The 21,686-nt window shown below is 39.1% G+C and overlaps 1 protein-coding gene across 1 annotated transcript in view; it reads left to right on the top strand.

The window, feature by feature from the left end:
- Positions 1 to 21,686, top strand: part of LOC126293289 (intermembrane lipid transfer protein Vps13-like) — a 391,345-nt gene that overhangs the window by 270,000 nt on the left and 99,659 nt on the right. The window contains 3 exon segments of the mRNA XM_049986411.1: positions 3,004 to 3,207; positions 8,156 to 8,293; positions 18,350 to 18,499. Coding sequence (XP_049842368.1) covers positions 3,004 to 3,207; positions 8,156 to 8,293; positions 18,350 to 18,499 — 492 coding nt within the window.

The following is a 21,686-nucleotide window of genomic DNA, read 5'->3' on the forward strand; positions in this document are numbered from 1 at the left end:
GTTTTGGATACATACCATTGATTATGTACTACCTCGTGATGCAATTAGAGTAGCACACAGTTTTCAGTTGCAGCTTCCCACAGTGATAAAGCCACAAATAGTGATTGTAGTTCTGTCTTCAGTTACATCTTGTTGCAGAAAAGATTCATTCAATGCCTGTGTTAGAAATGAAGGTACAGTTCCTTAAATCTTTCTTGTATCCTCAGAAATAAAATAGTTCCTTGTAAGGGTTGTACAGGGTGGATGAGAAGCCACTCCCCTAGTTTTAAGTGTTCAAGGAAAAAATTAAATGATCATATGGTATTGATGGCATGCCCAGGAGGCCCCAACTGGGGAAGTTTGGTCACCAGTTGAAAGTCTTATTTCGGGTAACGAAACAGTGGGGAACTTGTGTGTTGGTGGTGGTGGTGGTGGTGGTGGTGGTGGTGATGTAAACACAACGCCCAGTCCACGAGCGGAGAAAATCTCCAACCCAGCCGGGAATCAAACCCGAGCCTGTTGGGTGGTAGGTAAACACGTTACCACTCAGCTAAGCAGATGGTTGAAATGTCCATAAATTTTTATTAATGAATATTTGCACATGGAAGTTGTAGTAGGCTCTCAGGACCATGAGTGCATGTGAACTAAACTACAATTCTGTGTACACTCCTTTGTTGGTGACCAAACAACATAAACATACAGCAATTTTTGGCGATTGATTTCTGCGTGAAAATTAAAGGTACAGTTTAGAGGACAACTGTGATCTTCTCCTCTAAATCATCCAGAGTGCTGGTGTGTGTTCGGTACACCTGGTTTTTTTTCCCCCCCCACTCCCATAAGTATTAATCACATGACGTGAGGACGGGACTTCTCGGAGACCATTCCTGGGGTCCACAATGTCCCAGCCAATGTCCTGGAAAATGTTTGTCCAGCTAGTCATGAATGATGCAAGCAAAATGTGGTGGTGCTCTGTCTTACTAGAAAAATATATCCACAACATTGTTCCACTGTGACATCAGTGGGCAGACATATTCCTTCAGCATCTGGCAATACTGGTTGCTGTTCATGGTGTCTCACTATACGAATGGACCAATGAGACGATCGGCAGTCATACTGGAGCAGAAGGTCAATTTGGTCAACTTTGTGATTTTTCAGTTGATTTAGCTGGACTGTGCGTGAAGATGTTCCTCACTGCCACTACATTTTCTGGAGATCACGCCACCAAAGGTCATCATGCTTGTGGTTTATGCACAGCTAACCCAGCTGTCATTAGCTTGTGTGACAGTTACTAATGATTTTAGCATCAGATGCGTGGCATGAGGGCTGTGAACTCCCCACCACTTTCACTGAAGACGATTACCACATTTCAAACTGCAAAGCGACCTGGACTTGTTCTTGTAAAGTAAACATTCGTGCCATCTCGTCGTTCACTGTAAAAAGATGCTACGGACAGTCAAGGTATTCTCAGGGATTCTGTAACAGAACACGACAATGTTCATTAATAAATATCAACAGTGACAAATCTTCTCGGCATTTAAAACTAGGGGATAATGTCATGCCCACACTGCACACTTTCCTACCATCTTCACTAATTGTTTAACTTCATAAAAAATAAGAAATGTAAACCTTTCTAATATATGTCTCTACCTCGATGATCATCTCCACACCTACACTGAATTTTTATCGGGAACAAATTTCTTCATGTTTAGCAACAACAGGAAATTGCAGTTAGCCGACTAGAAAAATATGGGTGAGTGACGAGAGGGAGGTAGGGGTGGTGGCAGTCCATAATTCAATTTGTGCAGTTTTGTGGTGACAACACCAGATGAGTATGCTAGTGCATTGTCATGGTGAAACAGCATTTCATCTTCACCAAATGGACTCGAGTTTCTTTCAATTCTATGTCAAAGTGCCCCAGTATGTCACTGTAGTATTGTTCAGTGACCAATTATCTGTTTCCTAAGAAGGATAAAAGTATGACACCCTTCTCATTCCAAAAATTCATTGCTATAAATATTCTGGGTGATGTAAGTGCCTTCACCTTATTTGAGGCACATTGATCAGAAGCAAGCAGTTATTTGATTGTTGCTCAGTTTAAGGGGTATAATGTGGAGTCAAAGTCTCATCACTCATGACAGCTTGATAGAAAAAAAATCATGAATATCTTGCTTCAGTTGCTCCAAAAATAGCTCCAAAATTGAAAGCCTCCCCTATTTTCTGTCAACAGTTAGCAGTTGCCGCACTTGCCGCACTTGTTGGACAGACTGTTTTTTCATTGCCACTTTATCTGGTAAAATATTAATTGGCATCCCCGTTGGCACTTGGCCCTCTTTCACTATGTTGTATCATGGATTTTGTTCAATAATTCATTCAGTAATCTCGTCTGCCAGTCATCCTGGGTGACTACATTTAAATTTGTTGGGCAATGTCTAATTCTGGTCATCGGTGGTGATGCATCACCAGAAACAACATCCAGTTTCACTTCTATATATTCGTGTGTTTTCCCATACACAAAAAAATTGCAGAATGCTACTGCAATATTTTCCCATCTTGACAAAAAAATTGCTGAATGCTACTGCAATATTTTCCCATCTTGACAAAAACAACATAACTTATGGAGGTACAGAGTTACAGAGTACAGAAATGGGTGCCAAATCATATCTATTGTATGAATCATTCTCATTTTTTATTTTAGCAGCTTTTTAAAGCTGTAGAGCGTCTTATAATTTTCTGAAATTTTATTCATCGATGACTTGTAAAGGACAGTCCACCAGGGCGAATGGTTGCAACGTGTGATACCTGGGACTTCAGACTACATCATTGGATAGATAGTTTCAAAAAGTCAGTCCCACCACTGGGACATCTCCTTATAAGAAGCCCGACAATATATCTCTGGTGGCTTCAAATATTCTATCGTAGGGTAGTTATCTGTGAGTGAACTTTCAAGGATCTTTTTAAATGTAAAACTTCATTATTACTGCTAGTGCTACCACCGAACACATTGTCTTCATTCTCATTTTGCAGCAATCGGATGAAACGACCAATGTGCTATATCACCCAGACGACTTCAAGGGACCAATACTCTTCTCGTTCCGAGCCAAAGCATTTTTCGGCAAGAAGAAAGCTTCGGTGAAGGTGGAAGACGGCGAGTGGTCCGATAAGTTCTCGCTGGATGTTGCTGGCAGTTCAGGGGTTGTGAACTGCAAGTATGGTGATACTGTTTACCAGGTACGTGCACTTGTAGCCACAGTAAGTGGATCTCATTCCTCTTCACTGTTCATTTCACCATTGCCTTAAGCCTGACCACATCTAAAAGGATTTTTACTTTGTTAAAGAGAAGTTTCGTGTTAATAAATAATTTTATTGCCTTAGGTACTATGAGACCTTTAGATTTTCTAATGTAAATAAAAAGGTAACTAATTCTTTGACACCCCAGAATGTGAGCAGTAGTCATAATGGTAACAGAATTATTATTATTACTTTTTTAAGGTGTGTGTGTGTGTGTGGGGGGGGGGGGGGGGGTGTCTTGGTGCACAGTAAAATCCCATAGTCACAGTACTGTAGCAGACTGCTACAGAACAGAAACAGATTGCCACAGCTTGTTGATCCAGTGGAGTATTGGGGCAGCAGTTTGTTTATGTTAGCAATTTTTTGTTTAGCAGCTTTTTGTTGCAGCTGCATCAGTCCTATCCAGATGGCTGAAGAAATGAGATGAATTTGTCAGATACAGCTACAGCATTTCTCAGCTGTCGGAAACAAATTACCATACAATACTCCACTTTATACGAGGCAAGATTGGAAAACACTGCACAATAATTTTACCACCAAAAAGTTCAATAGATAGCAAATCACAAATGAACTTATTTATTTTACGTGCTGTTCTACTTAGTGACCATCGTTCCTGGCACATTTCTCCCATTGTGATACCAGTTTTAATATTTTCTACTTGTATTAATCCATTTGGTTGGAGTATAGCCACCTGCAGACTGCTGATTTCACTTTCGCATCATATGCAAAGCGTTCTCCGGACAGGCATTTCTGTGAGGACTGAACAGATGAAAGTCTGGGGGTGCAAGGTGTGGACTGTACAATAGATGCTGGAGCATCTCCCACACAATTTGGCAATTTCCTTATGAACACGAGCAGTAATGTGGGGACGAACATCGTCACGAAGTTTGATACTGTCAACATTAATGTTGTGGCATTTGTCATGAAGGGCACCACGTATCTTAACCAAAGTTTTAATGTAGGCTGCAGCAATCACAGTAGTCCGATCTCTAGCAGAATTCACAAATAACACACCACAGATATCCCGTAACACTGTCACAAGCTACTTTCCTAGCAGTAGAAATAGCCCTGATTTTTTTTACGTACTGGGAAACAAGGATGTTTCCACTCCAGAGAGGCCTGGTTGATATTGGTACTGTAGTGGTATGCTGACGACTCGTCACCAATGACGATTCATTTCAGAAAGTCATGCCATTCTGTGGTATAACAGATTAAGTGATCTGAGCTTGTTATCATTTGCTGGCGCTTGTGGTTGCCTGTCAGGATCTCAGGCACCCAGCATGCACTAACTTCACTAAATTTGAGCATGTCATGAACAGTATCACACACTGGACCACATGAAATGTTGAACTGCTGCAACAAGGTTTGCAGTTGTGGTGGCCTATCATTCAAAATTGCTGCCTCAGTGGCTCTGACATTCTGTGGGTTTGCAGATGTTACCGGCCGCCTGGAGCATGGTGAATCACTAAGGTTTACATGGCCCTCTTGCAAAATGCACACCACCTGGAGACATTACTACAGTCCATACAGTTGTCCTCATACACTTCAAGTGTGTCCCTGTGAATTTCACTCAGTTTATGCCCTTTGGCCCACAAATATTGAGCTACACGTCGCTGCACTTCACAAGTTGACGTAAGTAATATGCGCACTGTGTTTGTTTCATCATTCAGGTTTTTCTCACTAGAGGTGCATGTGAAAACAAAATACCCTCTGTAGCACAGACTTCAGATTATATCGACATGGAATTTCAACATTCCAACTGCAGTACCAGGGGAGAAAAAATATTTGTGTGTTACTTTCTGATCCTCCCTGTATATCGGGTGAATCACTGTCGAGAGAATGTCTTTTAGTTCAAATCTTAAGTTAATAGCAAACATTTGTTTGCCCAGTGTGAATCAACCATTACTCTTGCATATCCTCCTTTCTTGTCAAAACTTTTATTTTTGTTATACTACATAAGGAAATGGTTTAGCTTTGTATGATTATCATTGTGTGTGGCCAACAGGATACACTCTCTGTTTCGTTAACAAAGCCCAGCAGCTGTGTATCTGTTAGGTGTGTCCACCTTTTGTCTTTGATAGCTTGAACTCTGCTGGGGACACTTTCAGTGAGGTGTCTGAATATCTGTGGAGGTATAACAGTCCATATACAGAAATATTTTGTTGGCATAGGAATGCTGAATCACCCATGATGTTTTGGGAGTGAATGACCTTTAAAATTTGTCAGTATCATCAAATGAATGAGCATGATACAGTTAGATATGTTTACCATTGTGTTAAATTTAATAAATCAAAGTTAAATGCTGTAACTTTTATTTATTATTAATTTAGTAGTAAATAATTTATTATGCCAAGTATAGTTAGGCAGTAGTTTAATGTTGTGGCTGAAGTCATTCCCTCTCCCTATAGTTCAGAAGCCAACCATTAAGATCACACTAAGCACTCATAAAATTGTGGAATTAGAGGTTACAATATTTTTGATCAGATAACGTATTTCTGAGTAAAGCTACGTCTTTGTGCCTGTATGTATGACAGCACGTTCTGTGACTTTTTCACCTCAGTGTGAAAATGTTTGTTTAATGCTGATGCAATATTCACCTTTGGTTTGATCCATATTGACCATAAAATCTGGGTAAAGGGCAGAATTAGAACAGGTGTTTGATGTTGGAAAGTCACTGTGATTGCTGTAATTGCTGTGCTGTAATTCTATGAATGCACAAATTCTGTTATCTCATAAACTTCCTGTTCAAAATTTTCTCATTGCATGAAAGTCTCATTTGAATATGTTTATAAAAAAGTGTTGCTTTCAATTTACCTTCAATTCTAATGAAACTTCAGTTTTACATGTGAACTGGAAAGCATTTCTTTGGTGATTTCATGTGCCCTATGTCTTTCACCTGCATCCTCTACAGTTTCCTCTGCAGTCAAGAGTTCTTTTTCATCAGTAAACACCCCACAGTTCAAACGCACGCACGCACACGCACACACACACACACACACACACACACACACACACACACACACACACACACAGCAATAACAATAACACCACCACTAGTCAGATCTTCAGTTTCAGGGCTCACACTTATTTAGAATATCACCTGATTCTTCCAGAATACATTTGTCCTGGAGATCCGCTTTTCGAAGTTTTCGAATTCAGCTTCCCCCTCCTCCTCCCCCTCAAGGTGACAAATCCAAAACTAGCAGGGCATTTTAGATTTGAACTTGTTACACACTAAAAGACTCATAAAGTACTTTGGAAACTTCGACAGTCATCTTCTCAGAAACGGTAGAGTATCTTTACTACTGTGAAACACACATCTTCTATTGAACAGATACTCATAGCTCTTACAAGTATACATTTTAGAGACTATGTTTACTATACATTTTTTCATGTTACAGTCTCTGCTAACTCCTCCCAAAATATGGAAATCCAAAGAGATTGCAGAAGAGCAGATGTGTTTGAGTATTGAAGTTGAAATATTGCTCATAGCGCTTACGTTTTTCATTTTAGAGCTCATGTTTACTGGCCTGTTGGTGGCCATTACCACCTCTCAAAATACTTAGTGTACTTGTTCTGGATGCGTACGGTAGAACGGGGTTAGTGAGTGAGTTACAGATGCAAATTTTGGTTTTTTGAAGAGATATTTATCCTCTTTTAAGATATTTCACAGGACATGATACATTTTATTTCCTTTGAATTCTAATTTTAACTTCATCCAGTACATCATTTCCTATATTAGTGAATGTTCCCAGTTATTTACATTCACCTGCTTGTTCCGATGTTTGTGTTTGGTCTTCAAAGTTATCACTATCTATGTGGGGATGTGTGACTACAGAACATTGTTTTGTTGCATTTAATTACATACCAATGCTTATAAGAACTTTATCTGCTGTGTGAGAACTATGATTTCTATTTTATTGTCTCTCAAAGTAACACTGTTGTCAGCATAACCCAATACTGGTATACTATTTTTTAATCTTGTGCACTGGGTGTCAGATTGCTGTTTCAATTACTAGACAATAATGTCTCCCTGTTCGACACTTGAGTGGGTGCTAACGACATCTGCACTGAAAATTTTGATTTGTTTTTAATATTCTGAAAGGGGCTTTTCCTGAACATATTTGGTTAGATTTATAAGTTAATTTGGGATTCTGAATATTCTCATAGTCTACCACAAGTACTTAAACACTGTGAGTCTTTCTTGAAGGCAGCAACCAGTGCAGATATGTCTCAATAGTATTCACAGTACTCCTTCAACAGACATTTCTATGTGAATACAAGATCCACAGTGGAATTGTTTCTTTGTAAGTGTGCTTTTGCATCTAGGAATATACCTTTTTTGTAGGTTTTGACAGTTGATAATAGTATATTGGTCAAGATTTTGTTGTTTACCAAAGGGATATTTGTGTTGTTTGGATGTGTTCTAAAATCACCTTTTTGTTTATAAATTGGTTGTATGTAAACTTCTTGTAGATCTTTCATTGTTAGCTACTGGTTCCACATGTCAAGTATTAGTTTATATAATTTTTATGAAGTGGGAGATCTTAATCATCAAAATTTGATAATTTTAAACTACTGCTTGTAACGTTACAGTTGGTTAATTTTTTATTGCTCAAGCTGTACTGTATCACAGGATAGGGTCTCCAAAAAGGGAATAGTGATCCAATCTTCATTTTGTGTGATTATATATACTGGGCATGGGAATTTTCTAGTTTTTCTCACACAAAGGACTAGCCAACAAAACACAGTAATAATAGAGCACTAAGGAAAGGAGTCTTTGTATCTCATTCACCTGCTGCAATTTTTCTTACCTGCTGAGTACTGATACACTGAGAATAAAGGTCTAGGCAATATCTACTAATGTACTGATGTTTTTCTCTTCCAGATTGGAGTTCATATCCAGCTAACTTACTCGGGCCTCACTAAACAAGTGACGTTCACGCCTTACTTCGTCCTCATCAATGAAACAAAATTCCTTGTCGAGTGCCAAGAAGCGGAGCGCACAGCCGACCCCTGGACGAAGGTAAATGTTGCTGATAGTTAAAGGAGTGGACTCGCGCAAGAGTTCTTTTGGGTAAATCCTCTTTTGGAGCTATACAGTACATACCGTATTTACTCGAATTGAAGCCAAACCTGAAAAATGAGATTAGAAATAAAGGAAAAAAAAAAGAGAAATTCCCGGCTAAGCCGCACCTGAAATTTGAGACTCGAAATTCAAGGGGAGAGAAAAGTTTTAGGCCACACTTCCAAATCGAAACAAAGTTGGTCCATTGTAATATGAGACACAATTTAGGTTGAATGAACGACAATACAGCTACAGTAGTTTGGTTCGAATCATAAGCTTAGCAGTTAAGCTTTACCAGGTAGCCATTGGTATGCGTCAGGCGCTCCATCTATTTGTGCGGGTACCCTTCCTTTTTCACGTGCTTCATCTGGTTTGAATCGATTGATTATTTTCCTTTGATCTGATAAGTGCCGTTTTCTGTGTTATAGGTGTTTACGTCACTCCAAGCTGAAAATGCATTACTGTACTATGTCATGCATTGTTTGTGCGTGTTTATGGCCTGTCGCCGCTCGCGGCATGGCTTGCTTTTGTGTGCGCTACCACCGCTTACAATTTTTAAGAAAAAGAGAAGAATCGTCTCATTAGCGAAACAATGACAAGAGACTGCTATTTGTTGTTACTTACACTGCTGCTTTCTTTGATAACGATCAACAAGAATCAAATAATAGACTGCATATGATAGAACATGTTCTGAACAAGAGTTAGGCGAAAATTATTCTCCTTTTGAAAATCTTTGTGGCCGCTTCTTTAGTACATCAAATTCCGCACAGAAATTAGAGTTGTCTTAGATTTAAAAATCTAGTCAGTTACCGTGCTTCATTTCTGACTGTATCACTATTAGGCATAAGAATAATACGAATCTAAACATGACACGGTATGTATATTCTTAAGCATTTGCTGTTGTCACTCTAGTTTCGTAATTTATTAGGCAGACAGGCAGGGGGAGTTGTGTGCAGTGAATGGCGATGTGAAGATACCAACATATGGAATAGGGTTTCAGATACGCGAGTGTCTCAAAAAAGCAAACACGAAAGAATACATGACAAAATGTTTATATTCGTATTATTCTTATGGTGAAGAGAATACTGCATGTGATTCCATTTCATCAGGTTCCTATTAGCAACAGTCTCTTCTCACAGGCAGAAAAAATTCAGAACATAGAGTTGGCCATATTGAAAAACATCCCAGTCAGTCTTGCCAGTCATATTTTCGTAGTATATTGAAAGGCTGCTACATTTGAAGATGAAGAATATGGAATTTGTATTTACTTCATTGGATAATGTATGAAAATGCAGTGGTCGAAACTCGGGGCAGAGAAAAAAAGCTAGTCTTCCACTATATTTTTTTTTTTTTTCCTCTTTGTTGACCCAGAGGTTTTGGCGCCAGTATTTATCTTCGTGACTACAAGGCATTCCTGTGTAGCACTACGTGTATTTGATGGCAGAAGTTAGTTTTGGTGGCACCTACCAACATTTTTCAGAACTTCCGCTTGCTTTGCACTCAGTTCTAAGCCACTGGCAGTTTTTTGGATCACAAAAACCGGAAAAAAAAGTTCGGTTTACATTCGAGTAAATACGGTATACACATATGGCCACACTCTTCCAGCTAACTGCGTTGTGGCAGCATTTCAACGTGACTGCAATGAGGCCTCATGGCCAGTGCAGTGGGGTTGGAGGAGGGGAGAGAAGGGGAAGGAGGGGGGAAGAGGTGGCTGACAGGTGGGAGGGGGGAGGCAGAAGACACTCTGGGGAATGGCTGTGGACCTGTGATCTCGCTTCAGTCACAGGCAGGGGGAGTTGTGTGCAGTGTATGGCGATGTGAAGATACCAACATATGGAATAGGGTTTCAGATACGCGAGTGTCTCAAAAACAACTTCAATAATTGAACCCTCTATGTTGTCCTCGATTACAAGTATTCACAGAGACAAGAGTATTGTCAGGAGTGCCTCAGGGAAGTGTGATAACAACAGCTGTTATTTTCTGTATACATAAATGACTGGTGGACAGGTTGGGCAGCAATCTGCTGTTGTTTGCTGATGGTGCACAGGAAAGTGTTGAAGATGACTGTAGGATGATACCAGACAACGTGGACAAAATTTCTAGTTGGTGTGATGAATGGCACCTAGCTCTAAATGCAGAAAATGGAAGCTAATGTGGATGAGTAGGGAAAACAAACTCATAATGTCAAAGTACAGCATTAGCAGTGTCCTGCTTGACACAGTCATGTCACATAATATCTGGGTGTAACACTGAAAATAGATATGAAGTGGAACGAGCATGTTGTGATAGCTAAGCAAATGGTAGACTTTGATTAATTGGGAGAATCTTAAGAAAGTGTGGTTCATGTGCGAAGGTGACCGCATATAGGACAGTAGTGCGACCTGTTCTTGAGTACTGCTCAAGTGTTTGGGATCCACGCCAGATCAGATTAAAGGAAGACATTGAAGCAATTCGGAGGTGGACTGCTAATTTTGTTACAGGTAGGATTGAACAACACACAAATGGTATGGATATGCTTTAGGAACTCAAATGTCAAACCTGGATCCCTGGAGTCAAAGTGACCATTTATTTTATTTTTGAAAGACCACAGTGAGAACATTTAGAGAACCAGCATTTGAACGTGACAGTAGAACGATTATGCTGCTGCCAACATATATTTCGTGTAACGACGATGAAGGTAAGACAAGAGAAATTAGGCTCATACAGTGGCATATAGGCAATTGTTTACCCCTCACACTATTTGTGACTGGTACAGGATAGGAAACAACTAATATTGGTATAGGGTGCCCACTGCCACACACCATAAGGTGACTTGCAGAGTATGTGTGTGGATGTAGATGTAGACCGGAAACAGCAGGTAGAACAGAGGGAGGAGCATGTAACAGAATGATGTGAAATCATGATACTTCTTTTTATACCAGTCCTCAAATCAAAGTAAAACAATGGAAATGCCAGGTAGGAATATCAACTATGTGGGAAAAGACAGATTATTACTTACTGTAAAGATAACACGCTAAGTTTCAAACAGACAAAGTAATTTGAGATTCCTAAAATGCTTATGAGTGTGATATTTGCAGTGAGCAAATAGCTGTTTGTTTGTAAAGTGGGTTAACACATTCAAAAGCCCCCAGGTTTGTATTTTCAACAAACTTTTTATTTTTCAAAAAAATTTGCTATTTAAAAAGTTATTCATATTCGAAAAGTTTGTTTGCAGAATGTTCAAATCTTAAATAGTCATTATTTCCAAAGTTCACTACAATAATTTGGTAGTTTGGAATTTTCTATTTCTAAAAATGCCTGTTTGCACTGTAATAACTTGTTAGTTCAGAAAATTTCAATTTTTTACCAACTTCAGTGGGCTATGTGAATGTTTGTGGAAGCAGAAATCGAGTCCATGAAACAGACCGTACAATTCATCTTTTTCTTGCTAATCCAGATCGTAGCTAAACAGACTTACCCGTTTGCTTATTCTGATTTTGTATCCTCTGAGTTTGCCCTCTTTGATGTTAATAATTAAAATATAGTAACTAATTTTGATTTTTAATTTTTTTCATGTCTGTAAGTAGGTGTTCAGCACAGTGTGAGTAGGTCCATAGTTCAAATTCATTTTGCCAGCATCGTGTAACCAGTATTAGTGTGTGGTTAGTTGCTGAAATGTAAACTTCCTTGTGAATCAGGAGTGAGTTTTGCATCAATTTGTAATTGTTATTAGAGTTAGTCAGCATCTGAGAGTCAAATTGTAAGTGTCTTGTAATAAGTTACTTCTTGTCTAGATATACAGTGTGAAGAGGTAATATGTTCAGTGACTGTGTTACAAATACAAACCTTAAGATTACCTGACGTTGTCAGTGGAAGCAGTAGGCACTCTGTATCTGAGAGTAGCATCCTTTTAGAACACTGCATTGCCTAGATCACAAGTTTTGTTACATAGATAACCAGTTTCAGCCAATTCAATGGCAGTAAAAGGTATGCAGTGAAATACACATCAGTACATCTTATCCAAATCATAAACATTGTATTACAGTTAAGTAGGATATATAATCTATAAGTTATATCCATCTTGAAAGTAACTAATCCGATGTTGGTGTACAACACACAAAAAAATTTTATAGTTGGAAAAACAACAAAGCACCAGGGGAAGCTTCTATAATTGCTGAGCTCTGGAAGCAAGCAAGGGATAAGGCAGTAGATAAACTAACAGAAATTGTCAGCCAGATTTGGGAAACCGAAAGACTTCCACATGGCTGGAATTATGCTCTAATTCAGCCTCTTCATAAGAAAGGCGACAGAACAGATGTAAATAACTATTGTGGTATCACTCTTGTATCAACAACCTATAAGATTCTGTCGAGAGCTCTGAAAAGTAGGACAGAACAACAGCTAGACCCACAGCTGAGAGAGTGTCAAGGTGGTTTCAGGAAGGGGCGATCATGTGTCAAACAGATAATGAAGTTCAAATCCATCCTTTCGTATCTGAAGCTCAGGAATAAAAATTTTGTTGTGACCTTTGTGGATTTCAAAAAGGCATACGACTCGATTGATTGTAAACGCTGATCAGACTTCTAGAACATCTTGGCCTAGACAAGAAGACCAAAGCGATAATCCAACAAACATTAACCAACTCAACCTCAAAAGTGAAATTTAGAGGAGAAATGTCAGAAGCTTTCAAAATAAAGACTGGAGTGAGGCAAAGAGATGGGGGTTTCACCTCTGCTCTTCAACTGTACCCTCGAAAAGATGATTCATGAGTGGTGCAAAGAACTGGAAAAACCAAGGAATTAAAAATGTTGTCAGGCTGCGTTACAAGAAACAAAATCTTGAAATTGATTGTCTCACTTTTGCAGATTATCTTGCAATTTTTTCATATTGAGAGGCAGATTAATGAACATAAATTCACCACCAAGGGAGCTTGTAGTGGGTCAAGGCAAAATTAAGCAAGTTGAAAAGTTGAAATATCTCGGAGAATGGATAACAGCCACCTTATCAGAGAAACAAGCCTTCATATCACACATGAACAAAATGGAAATGGTATTCTATTTAACCCAAAACATCTACAACAAAGGATCAGTATTGTTCAATGCAAAGTTAAGGCATTACTGCAGTGTTGTCCATCCGGAGGTCTTATATACTTCTGAATGCCTAGTAATGAGCAAAAAAGGCTAATTGAACAACTGGAGGTCGAGGAAAGGAAGATTTTGAGGAAGACCTTAGGTCCCATCAGAAAATGGGGAATATAAAGACAGTAATAATCGTGAACTGTGTTACCACACAGAGAAGGTAACAGATACCATCGGGAAAAGGATTATGTTTTATCGGCATATGAACTGAATGAGCCCTCACCAATGATATGATCACCTACATTAAAGAGGTACACAGAAGATGAGAAAGATCTTAAAGAAGTGGGGATCACTTTCTGTTTCTGGTCAAATAACGATTTGATAAACTTTTGCAAGCTTTTGCACACTGTGTTTTTTAGAGTTGTTTGTACGTTGAAGACACCTGTTAAATGCAGTATGGTAGTTTTCAGATGACATCTCTTATTGTTTGTCGTGAAATATTTCAGTAAAACTTTCGATCACTATGTTTAATTTCGTTGTGTGTTTCAGTAATTGTTAGAATTTTTGTTTTTAGATAAGAAATTGTGTGAAGTTTATGTAGTATTTGTACAAGTTTTGGTTTAGTAGTGCTAATAAAAGAAGTTGCTTTCTCAGTAATGAGAGAATTTCGAGATCACTGTTGTTAATTCTTTAAATAGTTCTACTGTTATAATTGAACTTAGGCAATGTACATATTTGGTTTTTTCAGTAACTGTTAAAATTTTAGCACGAGTGAGAAGTGTAGGCGTTGTCGCAGGTTTGTGTGTAGTGGGTTATAGTGTAAGAGTTGTTCGAAGTATTTTCATCGGGGGGAGGTGGGGAGGGAGGGGGAGGATCCAGAACAGAAGCCAGTGGCATTCTAGCGATATCCTCTCCTGGAAATACAGAATATGTAGCAAAGATAAATTGATAGATGTGCAGGAGTGTAAGATCTGTGCCCTTCAGATGCATTTACCAGACACAAGGGAGGAACTGGTTAGGTTGAGGAGGCAGTTGGTAAGAAGGCAGCTAGGAAGAGATATTCAGACAGTTGTGCTTTGTGTATAACCAATAGATTTGACGAACTGCCAGAGTTGAGTGGAGAGAAGCCTGTAGTAGCTGTAGGTGTAGGAAACATGCAGCAGTCCTCAGCAGTTAGGAGGCGTAAGTCAGTTGCAGATTGTAACAGAAAGGGGAAGATTCTGCTGCTAGGTAGTTCGCATGGCAGAGATGTCGGCCAGCAGTTGGAGAGTGAGTACCAGGTCACCAGCTTTGTGAAGCCTAGTCCAGCATTGACTTGTTGACACAGGTGACTTACCACAGGGGAGTTATGTATGAATTTTACGAAACAGGATCAGGGTGTGATTGTGGGTGGAGCAGGGAATAGTCTTGATGGGGCAGGGAGTATGATGTGGGTGGTGACCTGGTAAAGACAACTACTCAAACAGGTGGCACTAATGTGCACATCGTGCAACTGCTACAACATCATGACCATCCTCATCTTAATGCTGCTGTTTGGCATGTTAACAGGGGGCTGGAGAAGGCACTCGTGGCAGAGGGCATGGCCTACATTGCAGTGGTGTCAGTTCAGTCTACCAATAGATTGGTTTTCACTAGGCACGGCCTGCACCTCAGTAGGCATGGGAAGGGGAGGCTGGCAAAGCTTATAGGTGACAGTGTAGTGGGTGATGGTGGGATTGCTTTTGGAAAAATTCCTGTATTAGTTGGTGTTAGAGCTGCACCGTTTTTAGATTGAAGTCAGCTGATGGGTATACCTGCTTAAAGGAAGTCCCTCCAACAAAGGGATCACATTCAGGGAGAGTCAGGTATCCGAGCAGAGAATGGATTAGAATATTTCATAAAAATATAAGAAGTATTAGAAATAAAGTTAGTGAACTGATTATAGATGTTGACTCTGACATTATTGGTCTATCATAACACCACTTAAATAATTTGACAATTCAGGGGCTTCCTTTACCAGGATGCAGCTTAGCTGGCTGTTTTCCAATAGTTCTTTGCAGAGTGTGACAGTGCCCATGTAAAAGCTGAATTTAGTGAAACTAAACTTCTAGTTGTTGTTGTTGTTGTTGTTGTTCATAGGTCCCCTGACTCTGACTTCAGAGCATTTCTACTCAAGCTAGAGAGGGTTCTCGATTCACTGCGTAGGAAGTACCAGAAATTAGTTATATGTGGTGACTTCAGTATGAATTTTCTATTTGATTGTGCAAGAAAAAGGATGTTGGATGATCTCCTTAACTCATATGATCTGGTGCAGACTGTTTTATCCAACCAGGGTGAAGGGGAACAGTAGCACAGCTATAGACAATATTTTTATTCATTCTTCTTTACTAGGTGAGCAGTCTGTTAGTAAAAAGGTGAATGACTTTCCTGACCATGATGCACAAATTTTAACCCTAACAGGTTTTTGTACTCAATCAAATGTTATGTATCATACTGTTTGAAAGTTGCTTTTGCATTAGCACATTCTAAACAGGCTACTAGCAGTAAAAGGCAGTTTGGATGGCTGACTTGTGGGATAAGGATATCATGTAGAACAAAGTGGGAATTATATCAAAATGTTTAAAGTAGGCACAATCAAGGTACAGTAGCCCATTACAAACAGTATTGTAATGTGTTTAAAAATGTTACTAGTCAGGCAAGAATATGTGGTATGCAAATACAATAACTAATTCACAGGATAAAATTAAAAGCATACAGTCAATCATGAAGGAAATGTCAGGTCAGCAGCACAAGGTCGAGGCTATAAAGTCAGTTTGTAGTAAAAATATTTCTGTTACTGATAAAGTCAAATATATATACAGTATTTAACAGTCACTTTCTGAGAATTGTTGGTGAATTAAATAAAACCTTAGTTTCTGCAGCGAATCATATCTCTCTCTCTCTCTCTCTCTCTCTCTCTCTCTCTCTCTCTCTCTCTCTCTCTCTCTCTCTTGGAAATGCCAGACTGATGTCTGAAATACTCATCTATGGTACAGACAAGGGGGACATTGAGTCAATAATTAAATCGCTGAAGATTAAGAACTCTCATGGATATGATGGAGCACATTAAAGTACTGTGATGCACATGTTAGTCGTGTACTTAGCCATATTTGTAATTTTTCCTTTAAGAATGGTCAGTTTCCTGAATGATTAAAGTAGTCAAAAGTAAAGCCGTGTTATAAAAAGGGAGAAAGGGATAATTTAGACAATTTTACACCTATTTCTGTGGCATCAAAGTTATTGAAAAGACTGTGTATGTGAGGATAATTGATCATTTTATTTCACATAATTTGCTATCAAATGTACAGTTCAATTTTAGAAGTGGTTTAACAACTGAAAATTATATAGTCTCCTTTCTTTGTGAGGCACTGGATGGATTAAATAAAAGGTTTTGAACACTAGGCATCTTTTTTGATTTAACTAATGCGTTTGATTGTCTTTATCACAAAATATTGCTCCAGAAGTTGGAATACGGGGAGTAGCTCACAAGTGGCCCGTCTCTTACTTTAGCAACAGGCAGCAAAAGGTCATTATTCACAATGTTGAGAACGGCTGTGATGTGGGGTACGATGAAATGAGAGCGCCCCAGGGATCAATGCTGGGGCCACTCCTGTTCCTTATTTATATAAATGATATGCCGTCTAGTATTACGCGCGTTTCTAAAATATTTCTGTTCACTGATGAAACTAGTTTGGCAGTAAGGGATGTTGTGTGCAACTTTGGCACTTTTTTCAAATGTGCAGTTCATGACACAAGTTCATGGCTTGTAGAAAATAAACTAACACTAAATCACAGTAAGACAAATTTTTTACAGTTTCTAACACACAATTCAACAAAGCCTGAGGTTTTAATTTATCAGAATGGGCATATGATTAGTGAAACTGAAGATAGATAATAAATTGTCATGGAAAGCCTACATTCAGGTAATAAATTGTCGTGGAAAGCCTATATTCAGGACCTCGTTCAAAGACTTAATGCCGCCATTTTTACTATTCAAACGGTATCTGAGGTAAGTGAGAGTCTGACATGAAAAGTATTCTACTTTACTTATTTTTGATTCACTTATGATGTATGGTGTTATATTTTGGGGTAATTCTTCCCATTCTCAAAGGATATTTTTGGCTTGGAAACAGATGATTCGGGCAATAAGTGGTGTAAGGTAGTGAAGCTCTTGTTGACCCCTGTTCATTATTCTGGGTATTCTGACATTGGCCTCTCAATAGATATATTATTTACTGTCGTTTATTGTTAACATTATCAGCTTATTCCAACAATTAGCAGCTCTCATTCAGTTAATACTCGGCAGAAATTCAATATGAATTTGCATCGCATTTTCTTAACTATTGTACAGAAAGTTGTGCAATATACTGTTGCATCTATTTTCAGTAAGCTACCACAAGAATTCAAAAATCACAGCAGGAATCCATGCACTTTCAAATCAAAATTGAAGAGTTTCCTCGTGGATCACTCATTTTATTCTGTCGGGGAGCTCGGTGAAAAATTAAGCTGATTCCTATGTTATATTGTTGACTGCATATACATAACTTATGGCTTGTCTTTTTTGGTTTCATAAACATTTTATTATTACTTTTATGTTGTAATTTCATAGATTGACACATTCCATGATCTTGCACATTTGCTCCTCAGTTTGGTTCTACAAAACTGGCCATGAACAAACTTCAGTGTGTGTATTATGAGAAGTCATTCTAGTGAACTCTGATATTCCTAACTTTTGCCAAGGTGTGTAGATAACAAGCCCATGCACAGGATCCCATCTTCCTCCTCAAAAGTCACAGCAATAAATGTCCATAATTAAATGATGAAGAAAAATATTTAAATGCATTCAAGTCTCTCATCCATTATGGTCTTTAGCTCACTATATCAGAATGGTTAGCACAGTGTTCATACTCTCAGCGAATAACTGGCAAATTTCTTGCAGGTGAAACCTGGAGAGTGCTCTGCCCTGTGGCCACGGTCTCCCAGCAATGGTGACCGAAAACTGCGGCTGAGAGTCCCCGAGCAGTCGGGCATGACTGCCCCGTTCTCCATTGGCACGGTGCACACGACTCTGCTCAGGATTAACAACAAGGTAAGGCGTGCACATCTTGCCTCTAACTTGTTCCAACAGAACTCTAACGTATACACTTTGTTGTCCGTGTGTGTCAGTCAGTCTCTCGAGACCGCTTTTCCTCAGGAACATGTAAAGGTATTAAGGGGGATAGGACGTCAAACAGGCTGACTTGTAGCAGGAGAGGCACCACAGGACATTTTAATTTCCACTGTCTATACTTTTACAAATAAATACATAAAAACCGAGCGAGGTGGCGCAGTGGTTAGCACACTGGACTCGTATTCGGGAGGACGACGGTTCAATCCCGTCTCCGGCCATCCTGATTTAGGTTTTCTGTGATTTCCCTAAATCGTTTCAGGCAAATGCCGGGATGGTTCCTTTGAAAGGGCATGGCCGATTTCCTTCCCAATCCTTTCCTAACCCGAGCTTGCGCTCCGTCTCTAATGACCTCGTTGTCGACGGGACGTTAAACACTAACAACCACCAAATACATAAAACTTTGTCAGCGTGACCAGGAAGGATTCAGAATTCACACTCACAGCAGTGGAAGTTCGAAAACATAACAAAATGATTTTTTTTTTTACATGTGAAATTTCATCATTTTTTTACTTACTAATGGCAGTATTTGTTGCTATAGGTACACGTTTCTTCATAAGTAAGAGAGATTCTGCTATGAATTTTGCACAGCATACAAACCATACTTAAAGGTGTATGAAACTCTAGAGTTTTCCAAATCTATTAAAAACTGTGGTAAAAATTGAGGCAAGTAAGTGTAAAATTAGTGTTTTTTCTGAACATGAGGTTTAAAATATAACAGGTCATTCGTTTTTTTCATAAATAAAATAAATTCTAGAGTTTCGTACACCTGTGAGTATTGTATGTACACTGTACAAAATTCATCAAAGACTCTCTGTAACTTATGAAGAAAAGTGTACATATAGCAACAAATGCAGCCATTAGTAAGTGAAAAAATGATGAAATTTCACATGTAACAAATTAATTTTGTTTCGTTTTCGAACTTCCACTGCAATGAGTGTGAATCCTGAATCTTTCCGGCTGATGCTGACAGTTTTATGAATTTATTTGTAAAAGTATAGACAGTGCAAATTAAAATGTCCTGTGATGCCTCTCCTGCTCAAAGTCGGCCTCTTTGACGTCCTATCCCCCTTTAAGTTGAAATTTGTGTGAAATACTAAGGTCTAAGATCCTTTGGTAGTTTAAAAAATTTAAGCTTCTAAGTCAATGCAGTCAAAAGATTTAGCCATTTATGTCACATATTTTGATACTCGCAAACTCGTAGGTGAACTATTGGTAGGTGAACTATTGGTATTCATTATTAAGTTTGTATGGAACCCACAGAGTAAAAGTCTAGCCTGCATTTGACTGTACTGAGGGAGAGACTGATCCATCCATCCAGTTCCATAAGTGCCATCACAAATGGATGCATGGTATGTGACCAGGTGATGTTGTGCAGTGCTTAGCTCACTGGACTCGCAGTCAGGACGATGGTGGTTCAAAATTACATCCAGTCATCCTGATTTCAGTTTTCCGTCATTTCCCTAAATCATTTCAGGCTAAGGTCCTGATAGTTCCTTTGTAAGGGCACAGCCAACTTCCTTCCCTAACCCAGTGGGGCCAATGATGTTGCTATTTGGTCCCCTTTCCAATTCAACCAACCACAGTATGTGGAACAAGCCAGCATATACATTATCAGAAGATACACAGTTGTATGTACCTCTCAGGTTTTCTTGTCATAACTTATTAATAGTGCGCCTATAGCTGTTCTGCCGAGTTGTTGTTTCCATGTTAGGTACAGCATTTCAGTGCCCAGCCAAGCTGCCTTCATTGGATGATGTGAGTTCTACTGTTGTGTGTAATTTCAGCCTGGACTCTAACCAGACTCTGAACTATAGTTGGTTTTACACTGCATTTTGTAACTGAGTTTGATTCCTGATGCCCACTACTCCCGTTGATGCCCTATTGTTTTTCAGAGTCCATGCTGTTATTCCATGAAATGTGTATTCTCTTAGCTTTCCCATATATGGTAGATGTGATGGCCTGCAGGATCAAAATAAATTGACTGCTGGACTCGCAAGCTTTCTCCAAATTGAAACTGCCACCCCTGTTTATTCTGTGTTCTGACATTTTTTTCCGTAGACTCCTTAATTACTATTTTCCAGAGACTTGGCATTTGTTCCACAATATTGGTCTCCTGATATTTCATTTCATGATTGTATTCGTCAGTGTTGAGCAACAGCTGATTCGTTTGATTGTTTTTGTTGTGTATGTTGCTGATGATCTTTGCATCTCGCCTCAGTTGTTTTGGTTGTCTGACTCCATGGAAGACGTGCCACATTTGCGCAGAATGTGATTTGCACCCAGCTTATGGGGACATAGAGCACCTTTAACATTACAAAGGAGACTTTTGCTTAAAGGGGGCAAAATACTTTAAATGCCACATGTCTTTGCAGACACTGTAAGGTAGGTAAGGAGTGTGTCAAAATAAAGATGTCAGAAAACCTATAATAAATGGGGACAAAGGTTTCAGTTTAATCAAGGCCTGGAGTGCAACACTCAATCTATTAAGATCTCAACAGCCTTCACATGCATCAGGTATGAAAAACATTGAAACAGTTTGTGTTTCATGGTATCTTATTGTGGGCTCTGAAAAAGGATGTAGTGGGAGTAAGGAATCTAACTCTGCTGTATACAGCAGTGTGAGACCAACAATAATTTAAAGTGTGGTTGGAGTCCAGACAGTGAATAAACATAACAGCAAAACTCACAGCACCTGAAGAAGTATCTAAATGGATCAGTTGTTGAAATATTGTGCATCTTTCTACAGCTGAAAGATGCAAATCGTGTATTCTTTAAATACATGCTGTAACAGTTGCGAGCATTAGTTACCTTTGAGATTAGACGTGGTGAGTTGATGCCAGTCATGAATGCCTTTAAGGTGACAAAAATAACCTTACCAACACCTCGCAGAGTTTGAGCGAGGACACGCAATAGGGTCACAAAGAAGCCAGATGTTGCTTTTGCGACATTGCAGAAAGATTTGGCAGGAATGTAGTCACTGTACATGATTGCTGGCTGTGGTGGTCATGAGAATGTACAATCGCAATAGGACAGGGCTCCAGACTGCCACTGTGGAGAGGAAAGACCATCGTGTTTGGCTCCAGTGCATTGTACTTTATCCAGTAGT

Source organism: Schistocerca gregaria, chromosome 10, assembly GCF_023897955.1.
Source record: "Schistocerca gregaria isolate iqSchGreg1 chromosome 10, iqSchGreg1.2, whole genome shotgun sequence".
Classification (NCBI taxonomy): Eukaryota; Metazoa; Arthropoda; class Insecta; order Orthoptera; family Acrididae; genus Schistocerca; species Schistocerca gregaria.